Source organism: Cervus elaphus, chromosome 29 (genome assembly GCF_910594005.1).
Source record: "Cervus elaphus chromosome 29, mCerEla1.1, whole genome shotgun sequence".
NCBI classification, from domain to species: domain Eukaryota; kingdom Metazoa; phylum Chordata; class Mammalia; order Artiodactyla; family Cervidae; genus Cervus; species Cervus elaphus.
In genome coordinates this window covers 25,233,537-25,248,256 of record NC_057843.1, presented here as the reverse complement: position 1 = coordinate 25,248,256, position 14,720 = coordinate 25,233,537, and the positions used below count along the sequence as shown (strand labels likewise).

At 40.1% G+C, this 14,720-nt stretch overlaps 1 protein-coding gene across 4 annotated transcripts in view; it reads left to right on the top strand.

Moving 5' to 3' along the window:
• Nucleotides 1-14,720, top strand: part of ADAMTSL1 (ADAMTS like 1) — a 1,078,174-nt gene that overhangs the window by 785,334 nt on the left and 278,120 nt on the right. For all 4 annotated transcript variants that reach the window (XM_043891080.1, XM_043891079.1, XM_043891082.1 and 1 more), the window contains one exon: nucleotides 1,403-1,560. In XM_043891080.1, the coding sequence (XP_043747015.1) occupies nucleotides 1,403-1,560 (158 nt within the window). The remainder of the gene's footprint in view (nucleotides 1-1,402; nucleotides 1,561-14,720) is intronic.

Sequence of the window (14,720 nt, the reverse complement as noted above, 5' to 3'; positions counted from 1 at the left end):
AGATGCATACTCCTTGGAAGAAAAGTTATGACCAACCTAGACAGCATATAAAAAGCAGAGACATTACGTTGCCAACAAAGGTCCATCTAGCCAAAGCTGTGATTTTTCCAGTAGTCATGTATGGATATGAGAGTTGGACTATAAGGAAAGCTGAGCACTGAAGAATTTGATGCTTTTGAACTGTGGTGTTGGAGAAGACTCTTGAGAGTCCCTTGGACTGCAAGGGGCTCCAACCAGTGCATCCTAAAGGAAATCAGTCCTGAATATTCATTAGAAGGACTGATGTTGAAGCTGAAACTTCAATACTTTGGCCACCTGATGCGAAGAGCTGACTCATTGGAAAAGATTTTGATGCTAGGAAAGATTGAAAGTGGGAGGAGAAGGGGACGACAGAGGATGAGATGGTTAGATGGCATCACTGACTCAATGGACATGAGTTTGAGTCAACTCCGGGAGTTGGTGATGGACAGGGAGGCCTGGCCTGCTGCAGTCCATTGGAGTTTCAAAGAGTCGGACACAACTGAGGGACTGAACTGACTGAACTGAACCATGTTTCTTTATGCAGCAGGCAATTATTCTAAAATACTCAATCACATGAGAATTTAACCTGCTTTGAAATATATATCAAAATTACCCTCCTCCCTAGCATGCTCTGATTTCCTAAAACAAAAGATGCTGCCTAGGCTTTGTCACTGGGCAAATTCAGATTGGAATGCTCCAGGGATCCAGAAGTTCTTCTCTCCATCCTAAGTTCTTATGAGATGCCATATAAGTACCCAAGACTGAATTTAAAAAGGATTTTTAAAAGAAAGAAAAGCAAAGAGGATAGTTAGTTTTCTGTCTTTAAGCCACTGTAGTTTTTTGTTTGTTTTTTTTTTTCATTTTGAACAATAGCCCACGTGCAATAAGTAGCCAGAAATTATCAATAACTGCAAGGTAACACATGAATATCAAATTACCCAGTGAGTGCTTAAGGAACTCAGAGAGGTACCCGGGGTCTCAGAGAGAAAAAAGAAAACTACTGGGTAAATTCAAGACTGAGGGCTGTAAAGACTGAAATCAATAAGATATATGGGGGATGAGATGGTTTAGTCCAAAGAATATGGTTGTGGTAAAGTAGGGTACCCAAATGAAGTTATCCAGGGAATTGAAGATTTTTTGACAGGGAGCCCTGAATTCTTGGTTAATAAGTTTTAAAATAATTTCATTTGCTGCATCAATTCCTATGTGATCCAGCAGTGCCTATCTATTTTGTTTCTATCACATTTCAAATATGTCAGCCATATAAAGAATGATGCTTCTCCCTATTGTAGCTCTAGACCTTGTATGGGATGTGCTTGCGTGTGGTCTGTGGTAGGCCTGGGAACATCTTTGTTACCTCTTCCTGTGTTTGATTATGTAGATCTGGAAACCAAAACCCTCCAGGGGGCTAAAGGTGAAAACAGTCTCAGCTCTACAGGCATCTTTCTTGTGGACAATTCTAGTGTGGACTTCCAGAAATTTCCAGACAAAGAGATACTGAGAATGGCTGGACCACTTACAGCAGATTTCATTGTCAAGGTGAGCCCATTTAGATACCTTGTTTTCAAGCCACATCTGAACTAGTATTACTTATAATCCCCTGAAGAAAGAGAGACTTTAGGCTTTGACGTAGATTTGGAAAGCTTGTTATCCAGGAAATGTTTAATTCAAGGGTGTTGAGCTACAGGTGGCACAGTGGTAAAGAATCTGCCTGCCAATGCAAGAGACTCAGGAGATGTGGGTTCGATCCCTGGGTCAGGAAGATCCCCTGGAGTAGGAAATGGCATCCCACTATAGTATTCTTGCCTGGAAAATCACACGTACAGAAGATCCTGATGGGCTACAGTCCTTGGGGTTGCAAAGACGCAGATGCAAATGAGCAAGCATGAGCTACCTTATAAGAACATGCAATAAGAACATGGAATAATTTTAAGGTTCTAGGAAGAAAATATATATATACATAGTACATTTATATATATGTGTGTGTGTGTATAAGCTAGTAAAAAGACCTCCCCTCAAAAAGCCAGCATATGATTAGTTCAGGGATACGTACCATTTTTAAAACAAACTAGGATACAGTCATTGACTCATATAAGGTATCCTCAGTCAAAGAGAAAGGGAAATTAATGATCCATAGACTTTATCATGCTTCCAATTACAAGTTGTTTTTTTTTTTCCTCTTGTACTGGCAACAAAGCCAAGTTGTTTCCTTCTATCAGAGCTTCCCTGCTCTTCAAGGTAATGTGAAACACATTGCTGGAAGCAACATACACATTCTATAGGGAAAATGTATATACTCAAAGAAATGTTTGGGAATCCCAATAAAATAAAACATATTTTCTTTCCTTCAGTAGGTCAGAAGGACTAGAAGGATTTCAGTTGTAAAGCTGTAAAACTTGTAATGTGTCCAGGACTCCATAAATTTTTCATCATGGGACCTGAAGCCAGAGGACATGTGATTTAAGCCAAGGCTTGATGACCCCATGGCAGCTGGAAGTAGGGATGCATTTAGGAAAATGTGATGGGCAATGGGGTTGCATGAAAGAAGGGTTCCAGAGTTCTGTCTTCTGTCTCCATCTGTGGGGTAACCCTTTCTAATTCAGTCCAGACGCCAGCTACATGACCATGAACAAGCACCCACAAACCATCAGAGATAGCTCACAAAAGAAATGACGTTGTGGGTAGTTAAATAATTTCAGTTTAACAAACAAATACAGTAAAAGAATGAGAGCTATCTTAAGTTTTTGAAGCCCTTAGAATAAACCCCTTACACTAATTTACCTCGTGGCCTTGTAAGAGTTAATACACATACTGAAAATATAGAATTGAATTCAAGTAACATTATCCACATTGGAACAGTTCAGAGAATTGTCAAATGCATTTCACATGGCCAGCTGCCTTCTGCACATCACCCACAGGGACAATGAGCTCAATGTGTCCAAAATTGGACTTGTCTAGCCCTAGAAACCTACTTTATCTTCTTTATTTCTTGTGAAATACCACACTGTTTACCCAGCCAAGTCAGAAACCTGTGATTCACACCATTTCCATTCTCCTGTACACCCGTAGTTAGACATTAAACTTTGTCAGCTCTACCTCCATGCCATCTCTCAAGACTGTTCGTTCTTCTCCGTTCTTGCCACCAGTCTCTTAATTTAGGTCTGTGTGTTTCTCACCTGAATTAATGTGATGGGCTCTGAATTAGTTTCCCAGCTGCTGAGCCATTGTCTATACTGCCTTCAGAGTGAGTTTTCTAAAAACCAGAGTGTTTTCCCTGTTCATGATCCTGCATTGCCCCTCACTTCCACTCATTGCTTTGGGACTAAAATGCAAAGCCATAGCCCAGCATGTGTAACTCTCAATAATCTGGATTCTGTCTACCTTTCCCACCTCAGCTTTGAGTTTCCCTCTCCTGTTTCAGTCAACTGTATGACTGACAAGTCCCCCATCATCTTGTACTCTTTACCTTCACGTAATGCTGTGTCCTTTATCTGCAATGTTCTTTTCTTCTTGCATTCTCCTCCCTAACTCATATTTGTACCTCAGGACTTTCCCCTTCCAGAAGCATCTGTGACTCGACCCTAGATTCCAGTTTACATCACATCTCCCCTCTGTGTGTTTCTCAAAGACAGAATTATATCTGTCTTCATAGCTCCATGAAAAACCCAATAAGCACCAACAAGTGCTGGATGAATAAAGGACTTTCACCACATGGCAGTTGCTGAAGTGGGACAGAGATGCCATCTTCTTTCTGCCTGCAAGGACACTGAGCCTGAGGGAAGCTGAGTGATATTCCTTAGCTCAGGCCAATGACAAGCCAGGACCAAAGATCATGTCTCCTTACTTCCGTCTCCAACCCTTTTTAGCCTTCTGCGTTGCTTCTGAGAGGGCTTCCCTGATGGCTCAGGTGGTGAAGAATCCACCTGCAATGTGGGAGACTCGGGTTTGATCCCTGGGTCAGAAAGATGCCCTGGAGAAGGGAATGGCTAAGAGGGTATTTTTTTCCTCTCTGTGTATAAGTATGTATTAAAGGAAAAATTAACTTTGGGGAACTTTGCAGTAACTTCCCAGATCCTAGCAACCTGTAAATATCTTCTTTCAAAAACAGGCCAAGCTATCATTTTAGTGATTTTTTTCATTATATCCTGTTTGGTGACCTACCTTCAGGTTGCAAATGAGAGGAGATGAAAGTTTCATTAGAAAAGATCAGAATCAAATAAATGTAAAATTACTATAAAATAGATTATAATTTTTAAAATCCTTTTACTCAAACTTGAAAATGAGCAAGATAATATAAGAAGATATAAATAAGAAGAAGAAAGTTAATTTTATTCCCAGTGATTTATAATGAAGCAACCTTTTCTTCCTTAATTTTCCCCAGGAAATAGCTGAAACTGCAAGATTACCTTTTGCTTATTTATCATCTTTCATGATTTCGGTGCTTAAAAATTATATACACAGTTTATAATTCAGTTTTCAGTGTCATTCAAAGTATAATCTCTTTTGCATTATACACTTATTTAAGCAACCACTTCCTTTCTGAATGAAATACATTGGGGTCAGAATGGTACTTTGTCAACATCTCCAAGGAAGTTTATTGCCAAAATCCCATTTTTGCTTTTTTAAAAGAAAAAGACTTTTTATGTGAAAGAAAGATTTTTCTCACAGTGAGAATTGCTATATATTATTTTTTGGAATCTCTTTTTCTGGCTACCTTTACAAATGGACTAAGCACCCATCTGTCTTCCTAGAGAAGCCATGTCTTCCAAAATTTGTAATTCATAAGTTGGCTGTACATTTTTGGCAATGCTAGTGTAGAAGGGTAAAAGAGATAGACACTCTAGAATTGTGTATATTGTCCTGCTTACTGGAGGTGTGACCTTGAGTATGTTGTTTTACCTCCAAAGCCTATTACTTATTTGAAAAATGGTAATAAAAATCTCTCCACATAGAGTCTTTGTAAGGAATTGAATGAGGTAGTGTGTATAAAAGCAAATTTAACTGAGTGACTTCCTTTCCATCTTTTCAAATGCTTTAACTTCCGGTCAAACTTTTTACAATACTCTCTGTACACCATGGCATACAACCACTTCTCTGAAGATGGTCAGAGGTTGGTTGATTTACAAGTGGTAAACCCAGGAATAGTTTGGCAGGTGTAGCTATAAGACAAATGGATGTAGGCACACCTGTAATCACATTAATTGTTGAGGATGATTGGTTATTGGCTAGATAATTATCTAGCTTAGCATCCTCTTCTTCCCCTACCAGGCTATCTTTTCAGAAGCTACAGACCCAGTAAAAGATGAGGACCTTCGCAGATAGAAGAGGGGTTTTTTTAGTCATAGTCCATTCTTTTTCAGAACATTGAATTTAGCTCTTCTTGTGAAAGCAGCTAAAGATAAATATTCAGTTTGAACCATTTTTTAAATTTAAGAAAGCCATATTAGCAGAAGAAAAAAGTGATGAGTGAGTACTTAAGCCATCAAAGTAGCCAAAATACACTGCAGAATGGGCTTCCCAGATGGCACTAGTGGTAAAGAACCCACCTGCCAATGCAGGAGACGTAAGAGACGTGGGTTCAATCCCTGGGTCGGGAAGATCCCCTGGAGGAAGGCATGACAACCCACTCCAGTATTCTTGCTCCTCATGGACAGAGGAGCCTGGTGGGCTATGGTCCACATGGTCACAGAGTCGGACACAGCTGAAGCGACTTAGCACACACACACAGGCACTGCAGAATAGTAACCAATCATCATACTCAGAACTAAGAACAAGAACACTGATTCACAATTCATATACTGACAACTAAAGAATAGTTATTTCCTAGAGAGGATAATTTTCTAAATGCATTACATTTTCATAGTTGGGGAATTTGATTAGGAAGATTCATAGCCTAATTTTTGCCTAAGTACTCTAAAGAATAGAAGGCTGGTGGTTTCTATTTGCAAAGTTAGGATATTTAAGCAGAGATGATACCTTCATATTTCTTTCTGGACAGACTTAATCATGAAAGTGAAAGTGAAAGTCACTCAGTCGTGTCTGACTCTTTGCAACCCCATAGACTATATAGTCCATGGAATTCTCCAGGCCAGAATACTGGAGTGGGTAGCCATTCCCTTCTCCAGGGGATCTTTCCAACCCAGGGACTGAACCCAGGTCTTCCACGTTGCAGGCAGATTCTTTACCAGGTGAGCCACAAGAGAAGCCCAAGAATACTGGATTGGTAGCCTATCCCTTCTCCAGCAGATCTTCCTGATCCAAGAATCAAACCGGGATCTCCTGCATTACAGGCAGATTCCTTACCAACTGAGCTATCAGGGAAGCATAACCCCATACATAATAAAGCATCCCCCAAATTTTTTTTATTAAAGGCAAAACAATAGGTGGGGCTCCTAAGCAGAAATCACAAACACAAAGTTATGAGAGTTCACTTCATGAAGTAAGTTTACAGAACTTCCATGTGTATTCTTCTTTTTTTTTTTTTAATTTATTTTTTTTGGTCATACATTGATATGAATCAGCCATAGACTTACATGTATTCCCCATCCCGATCCCCCCTCCCACCTCACTCTCCACCCGATTCCTCTGGGTCTTCCCAGTGCACCAGGCCCGAGCACTTGTCTCATGCATCCCACCTGGGCTGGTGATCTGTTTCACAATAAATAGTATACATGCTGTTCTTTTGAAATATCCCACCCTCACATTCTCCCACAGAGTTCAAAAGTCTGTTCTGTATTTCTGTGTCTCTTTTTCCGTTTTGCATATAGGGTTATCGTTACCATCTTTCTAAATTCCATATATATGTGTTAGTATGCTGTAATGTTCTTTATCTTTCTGGCTTACTTCACTCTGTATAAGGGGCTCCAGTTTCATCCATCTCATTAGGACTGATTCAAATGAATTCTTTTTAACGGCTGAGTAATATTCCATGGTGTATATGTACCACAGCTTCCTTATCCATTCATCTGCTGATGGGCATCTAGGTTGCTTCCATGTCCTGGCTATTATAAACAGTGCTGCGATGAACATTGGGGTGCACGTGTCTCTTTCAGATCTGGTTTCCTCAGTGTGTATGCCCAGAAGTGGGATTGCTGGGTCATATGGCAGTTCTATTTCCAGTTTTTTAAGAAATCTCCACACTGTTCTCCATAGTGGCTGTACTAGTTTGCATTCCCACCAACAGTGTAAGAGGGCTCCCTTTTCTCCACACCCTCTCCAGCATTTATTGCTTGTAGACTTTTGGATAGCAACCATCCTGACTGGCGTGTAATGGTACCTCATTGTAGTTTTGATTTGCATTTCTCTAATAATGAGTGATGTTGAGCATCTTTTCATGTGTTTGTTAGCCATCTGTATGTCTTCTTTGGAGAAATGTCTGTTTAGTTCTTTGGCCCATGTTTTGATTGGGTCATTTATTTTTCTGGAATTGAGCTTCAGGAGTTGCTTGTATATTTTTGAGATTAATCCTTTGTCTGTTTCTTCACTTGCTATTATTTTCTCCCAATCTGAGGGCTGTCTTTTCACCTTACTTATAGTTTCCTTTGTAGTGCAAAAGCTTTTAAGTTTCATTAGGCCCCATTTGTTTAGTTCTGCTTTTATTTCCAATATTCTGGGAGGTGGGTCATAGAGGATCTTGCTGTGGTTTATGTCGGAGACTGTTTTGCCTATGTTCTCCTCTAGGAGTTTTATAGTTTCTGGTCTTACATTTAGATCTTTAATCCATTTTGAGTTTATTTTTGTGTATGGTGTTAGAAAGTGTTCTAGTTTCATTCTTTTACAAGTGGTTGACCAGTTATCCCAGCACCACTTGTTAAAGAGGTTGTCTTTTTTCCATTGTATATCCTTGCCTCCTTTGTCAAAGATAAGGTGTCCATAGGTCCGTGGATTTATCTCTGGGCTTTCTATTCTGTTCCATTGATCTATATTTCTGTCTTTGTGCCAGTACCATACTGTCTTGATGACTGTGGCTTTGTAGTAGAGTCTGAAGTCAGGCAGGTTGATTCCTCCAGTTCCATTCTTCTTTCTCAAGATTACTTTGGCTATTCGAGGTTTTTTGTATTTCCATACAAATTGTGAAATTCTTTGGTCTAGTTCTGTGAAAAATACTGTTGGTAACTTGATAGGGATTGCATTGAATCTATAGATTGCTTTAGGTAGAATAGCCATTTTGACAATATTGATTCTTCCAATCCATGAACACGGTATGTTTCTCCATCTGTTTGTGTCCTCTTTGATTTCTTTCATCAGTGTTTTATAGTTTTCTATGTATAGGTCCTTTGTTTCTTTAGGTAGATATACTCCTAAGTATTTTATTCTTTTTGTTGCAATGGTGAATGGTATTGTTTCCTTAATTTCTCTTTCTGTTTTTTCATTGTTAGTATATAGGAATGCAAGGGATTTCTGTGTGTTAATTTTATATCCTGCAACTTTACTATATTCATTGATTAGCTCTAGTAATTTTCTGGTAGAGTCTTTAGGGTTTTCTATGTAGAGGATCATGTCATCTGCAAACAGTGAGAGTTTCACTTCTTCTTTTCCTATCTGGATTCCTTTTACTTCTTTTTCTGCTCTGATTGCTGTGGCCAAAACTTCCAACACTATGTTGAATAGTAGTGGTGAGAGTGGGCACCCTTGTCTTGTTCCTGATTTCAGGGGAAATGCTTTCAATTTTTCACCATTGAGGGTGATGCTTGCTGTGGGTTTGTCATATATAGCTTTTATTATGTTGAGGTATGTTCCTTCTATTCCTGCTTTTTGGAGAGTTTTAATCATAAATGAGTGTTGAATTTTGTCAAAGGCTTTCTCTGCATCTATTGAGATAATCATATGATTTTTATCTTTCAATTTGTTAATGTGGTGTATTACATTGAATGATTTGCGGATATTAAAGAATCCTTGCATTCCTGGGATAAAGCCCACTTGGTCATGGTGTATGATTTCTTTAATATGTTGTTGGATTCTGTTTGCTAGAATTTTGTTAAGGATTTTTGCATCTATGTTCATCAGTGATATTGGCCTGTAGTTTTCTTTTTCTGTGGCATCTTTGTCTGGTTTTGGAATTAGGGTGATGGTGGCCTCATAGAATGAGTTTGGAAGCTTACCTTCCTCTGCAATTTTCTGGAAGAGTTTGAGTAAGATAGGTGTTAGCTCTTCTCTAAATTTTTGGTAGAATTCAGCTGTGAAGCCATCTGGTCCTGGGCTTTTGTTTGCTGGGAGATTTCTGATTACAGTTTCGATTTCCTTGCTTGTGATGGGTCTGTTAAGATCTTCTATTTCTTCCTGGTTCAGTTTTGGAAAGTTATACTTTTCTAAGAATTTGTCCATTTCATCCAAGTTGTCCATTTTATTGGCATAGAGCTGCTGGTAGTAGTCTCTTATGATCCTTTGTATTTCAGTGTTGTCTGTTGTGATCTCTCCATTTTCATTTCTAATTTTGTTAATTTGGTTCTTCTCTCTTTGTTTCTTAATGAGTCTTGCTAATGGCTTGTCAATTTTGTTTATTTTTTCAAAAAACCAGCTTTTAGCTTTGTTGATTTTTGCTATGGTCTCTTTAGTTTCTTTTGCATTTATTTCTGCCCTGATTTTTAAGATTTCTTTCCTTCTGCTAACCCTGGGGTTCTTCATTTCTTCCTTCTCTAGTTGCTTTAGGTGTAGAGTTAGGTTATTTATTTGGTTTTTTTCTTGTTTCTTGATGTAAGCCTGTAATGCTATGAACCTTCCCCTTAGCACTGCTTTTACAGTGTCCCATAGGTTTTGGGTTGTTGTGTTTTCATTTTCATTCATTTCTATACATATTTTGATTTCTTTTTTGATTTCTTCTATGATTTGTTGGTTATTCAGAAGCGTGTTATTTAGCCTCCATATGTTTGAATTTTTAACAATTTTTTTCCTGTAGTTGAGATCTAATCTTACTGCACTGTGGTCAGAAAAGATGACTGGAATGATTTCAATTTTTTTGAATTTTCCAAGACCAGATTTATGGCCCAGGATGTGATCTATTCTGGAGAAGGTTCCGTGTGCACTTGAGAAAAAGGTGAAGTTGATTGTTTTGGGGTGAAATGTCCTATAGATATCAATTAGGTCTAGCTGGTCCATTGTGTCATTTAAGGTTTGTGTTTCCTTGTTAATTTTCTGTTTAGTTGATCTATCCATAGTTGTGAGTGGGGTATTAAAGTCTCCCACTATTATTGTGTTACTATTAATTTCCTCTTTCATACTCGTTAGTGTTTGCCGTACATATTGCGGTGCTCCTATGTTGGGTGCATATATATTTATAATTGTTATATCTTCTTCTTGGATTGATCCTTTGATCATTATATAGTGTCCTTCTTTGTCTCTTTTCACATCCTTTATTTGAAAGTCTATTTTATCTGATATGAGTATTGCGACTCCTGCTTTCTTTTGGTCTCCGTTTGCATGAAATATTTTTTTCCAGCCCTTCACTTTTAGTCTGTATGTGTCTCTTGCTTTGAGGTGGGTCTCTTGTAGACAGCATATATAGGGGTCTTCTTTTTGTATCCATTCAGCCAATCTTTGTCTTTTGGTTGGGGCATTCAACCCATTTACATTTAGGGTAATTATTGATAGGTGTGGTCCCGTTGCCATTTACTTTGTTGTTTTGGGTTCACGTTTATACAACCTTTCTGCATTTCCTGTCTAGAGAAGATCCTTTAGCATTTGTTGAAGAGCTGGTTTGGTGGTGCTGAATTCTCTCAGCTTTTGCTTATCTGTAAAGCTTTTGAATTCTCCTTCATATCTGAATGAGATCCTTGCTGGATACAGTAATCTAGGTTGTAGGTTATTCTCTTTCATTACTTTCAGTACGTCCTGCCATTCCCTTCTGGCCTGGAGGGTTTCTATTGATAGATCAGCTGTTATCCTTATGGGGATCCCTTTGTGTGTTATTTGTTGTTTCTCCCTTGTTGCTTTTAATATTTGTTCTTTGTGTTTGATCTTTGTTAATTTGATTAATATGTGTCTTGGGGTGTTTCGCCTTGGGTTTATCCTGTTTGGGACTCTCTGGGCTTCTTGGACTTGGGTGGCTATTTCCTTCCCCATTTTAGGGAAGTTTTCAGCTATTATCTCCTCGAGTATTTTCTCATGGCCTTTCTTTTTGTCTTCTTCTTCTGGAACTCCTATGATTCGAATGTTGGGGCGTTTCACATTGTCCCAGAGGTCCCTGAGGTTGTCCTCATTTCTTTTGATCCTTTTTTCTTTTTTCCTCTCTGCTTCATTTATTTCCACCATTTTATCTTCTATCTCACTTATCCTATCTTCTGCTTCCGTTAGTCTACTCTTGGTTCCCTCCAAAGTGTTTTTGATCTCATTCATTGCATTATTCATTTTTAATTGACTTTTTTATTTCTTCTAGGTCTTTATTAAACATTTCTTGTATCTTTTCAATCTTTGTCTCCAGGCTATTTATCTGTAACTCCATTTTGTTTTCAAGATTTTGGATCATTTTTATTCTCATTATTCTAAATTCTTTTCCAGGTAGATTCCCTATCTCCTCCTCTTTTGTTTGACTTGGTGGGCATTTTTCATGTTCCTTTACCTGTTGGGTATTTCTGTGCCTTTTCATCTTGTTTAGATTGCTGTGTCTGGAGTGGGCTTTCTGTATTCTGGAGGTCTGTGGTTCCTTTTTATTGTGGAGGATTTACCCAGTGGGTGGGGTTAGACGATTGGCTTGTCAAGGTTTCCTGGTTCGGGAAGCTTGCATCAGTGTACTGGTGCGTGCAATTTGATTTCTTCTCTTTGGAGAGCAATGGAGTGCCCAGTAATGAGTTTTGAGATGGGTCTATGTGTTAGGTGTGTCCTTGGACAGCCTGTATGTTGACGTTCACGGCTATGTTCCTGTGTTGCTGGAGAATTTGCGTGGTATGTCTTGCTCTAAAACTTATTGGCTCTTGGGTGGTGGTTGGTTTCAGTGTAGGTATGGAGGCTTTTGGACAGTCACTTATTACTTAAAGTTCCATGTAGTCAGGAGTTTTCTGGTGTTCTCAGGTTTTGGGCTTAAGTCTCCTGCCTCTGGATTTCAGTTTTATTCTTCCTGTAGTCTCAGGACTTCTCCAACTATACAGCACTGATAAGAAAACTTCTAGGTTAATGGCGAAAAGATTCTCCCCCGTTAGTGACACCCAGAGAGGTTCACAGAGTTACATGAAGAAGAGGAGAGGGAGGAGGGAGATAGAGATGAGCAGGAAGAGAAAAAGGGGGACTCAAGAGGAGAGAGACAGATCTACGCAGCTGTCTGTTCCCAGAGTGTTCTCCGTAGCCCAGTCACCTACAAAGATTCACAGAATTGGATTGGGAAGAGAAGGGGAAAGGAGAAAATAGAGGTGTTCTGAAGTAGAAAACAGAGAGTCAAGATTGGGAGAGAATAATCTTCGGTTTAAAAATAGGGCTTCTCTTTTTTTTTTTTTTTGTAAGGTTATAGTGTATTGAAAATGAAAATTAAGGAGTAGTAGAGGAGTACTAGAGGACTTTAAAAGAAATAAGAGAAAAAGAAAAATAGAAAATAGAAGAGAAAAAGGAAAGAAAAAAGAAGAAGAAAAAAAAAAGGAAAAGAAAAAAAGAAAGAAAAAAAAAATTTTTTCCCCTAATTAAAAAAATCGTAAAAATCTATGCAAATGAAAGTTAAGGAGTAATGGGGGAGTAATAGGGGATTTTAAAGGAAAATAAAAGAGAAAAAATAAAAAAAGAAAAAATAATAAAAAAGAAAAAAGAAAAAAGTAAAATTATATCTAGGAGTTTCTCTGGAGCTGTTGCGGTCAGTGTGGGTTCGGCTCAGTTTCAGATAGCTCCTCGTTCCAGCTTACACTTCTCGATATCTACACGCCCTTTCCGGTGTGGTCGGTGTTTTCTAGAGGGATTTTAATCTGTTGCACCAGTCCCTTCTGAGGCAGTTCCCTTTGTTTATTTGGCTTCTGTTTGCCGGTCTCTTCAGAGCCTCATTTCCGCCCTGACACAGGCAGGCGGAGGTGGACTCATTCAGGTAGCTAGTTCAGTCGCTCTGCGGGGCAGGGAGGGGCTGGCGCTGCAGGGACGGGCTGGCGCTGCCGGGAGGGGCTGACGCTGCTTTCTCCGTCTGCGCTGCTCAGGCTCCCGGCTGTTCTATATGGAGCACGGCCCGCGCTGCACGAGGTTCCAGCCCTCGGGTGTTCCACAAAAGCCCGGAGCAAAAAGCTGCGCCTGCTCTCTGTGCCTTCCCCGTCAGAGCGGTCCAGGCAGCCAGGGGCTTGGTGGGCGCACTCTCCCCAGGTGTGGCGCGCCCACTCCCTTCCACGGACCCAGTTTCAGTTTCCTCTGGCGCCAGTCGGGTGCGTGCGCCTTCTGCCCTCCGCGTCCCCAGCCCCAGTCCCCGCACGCGCCGGTTGGGTGCCTGCGCCCTGTGTCTCGCAGCGACCTTCCCCTCCCCCCTGCCTCCTGCCTCCGGAGGGGCTGGGCCGGTCCGCAGCCTGCGAGCTCTTCTCTGGATTTTCTCGGTCTCTTTGTTCTGTGAACGGCCGTCAGTGTGTTCGGGCCGGTTAATTTACTAGCGATCAGAAGTTGTTTTGCGAAGTTTGCTCTGCGTTCAGTTATTCTTTTGATGAATTTGTAGGAGAGAAAGTGGTCTCCCCGTCCTACTCCTCCACCATCTTGGCTCCTCCCCCCATGTGTATTCTTCTTTAAGGAGATACTTCATGCATGGGACAGCTTGACTTTGAAATATGGTATCCGCCCTTTCCTAGTTCATGACGCCATTTGAGAGAAAAAACACTGAATAGGAATTTTGAAATAGTGATGACTATAATTAAGTACCAAAATAAAATGAACAGATAGTAAAAGCTACAGATACTTGCTGCAAGCTAATGTGATAAAGATAGACTTTGTGAAATTTGGGCAGCCTGTGAATCTCGGGTAGGATTGAAATCATCATTTCATTTCTCTCGTGGAGGCTGAACTTTAGCAAATGTTTAAATACAGATTGATTTCACCCTACCACCCAGCCTGTCTCTAGATGGCCACCCCATGCCTGTCCACCTGTGTTCATACAAAGGGAAAATCATTTTTGTAAGCCAAACATTCTAGAGAGGAAAAGACTAAATTAACTATGGGGGAAAAGAAGAAGCATGTAATAAATAGTGATTCATTTTCCTACCCAACCTTTACAGGTAGTGATTCCTCCAGTAAATATGCTCCTTTATAAAAGGCAGTCAATTCCAGGAGTTTAGAACTGAGCTAATTACTGTACACTGCATTTCTTGTTGAGTTCCCCACTTTGTTTTACCAGTGGTACAGCTAGGTTGAAGACAGAGTCAGAGAACCAACTCCTCACCTTTCTCTGGCACTGAGAGTGGCAGGCCCCTGTCCAATTCTACCTCTTCTGGCTCCACTCTGCTCAGTTCTTCTCTGCCCTCCTTCTCCATAAGAGCACTGAGACCAGCCTTCCATTAGACCTCAGTTTGCCTGCCTCAGCATCTTAATCCTGATACATTGCTTCCACCTCTTTGTTCCTTAGCCAACATTACAGTTATTATTTCCAAAGAAGCATCTCTGATCCACTACCCTACTCAAGTACTTTGGGCAGTAAATCCATAACCAGCATCTCTCATGCAGCCCTGAGCCAAAGGCCTGTGGGCTGAACTGTTATCTGTATCTCCCAGTACTGAGGTCTGGCATTCTAGGAGGACTAGAAAACACTATAGGAAGTGTAAAAA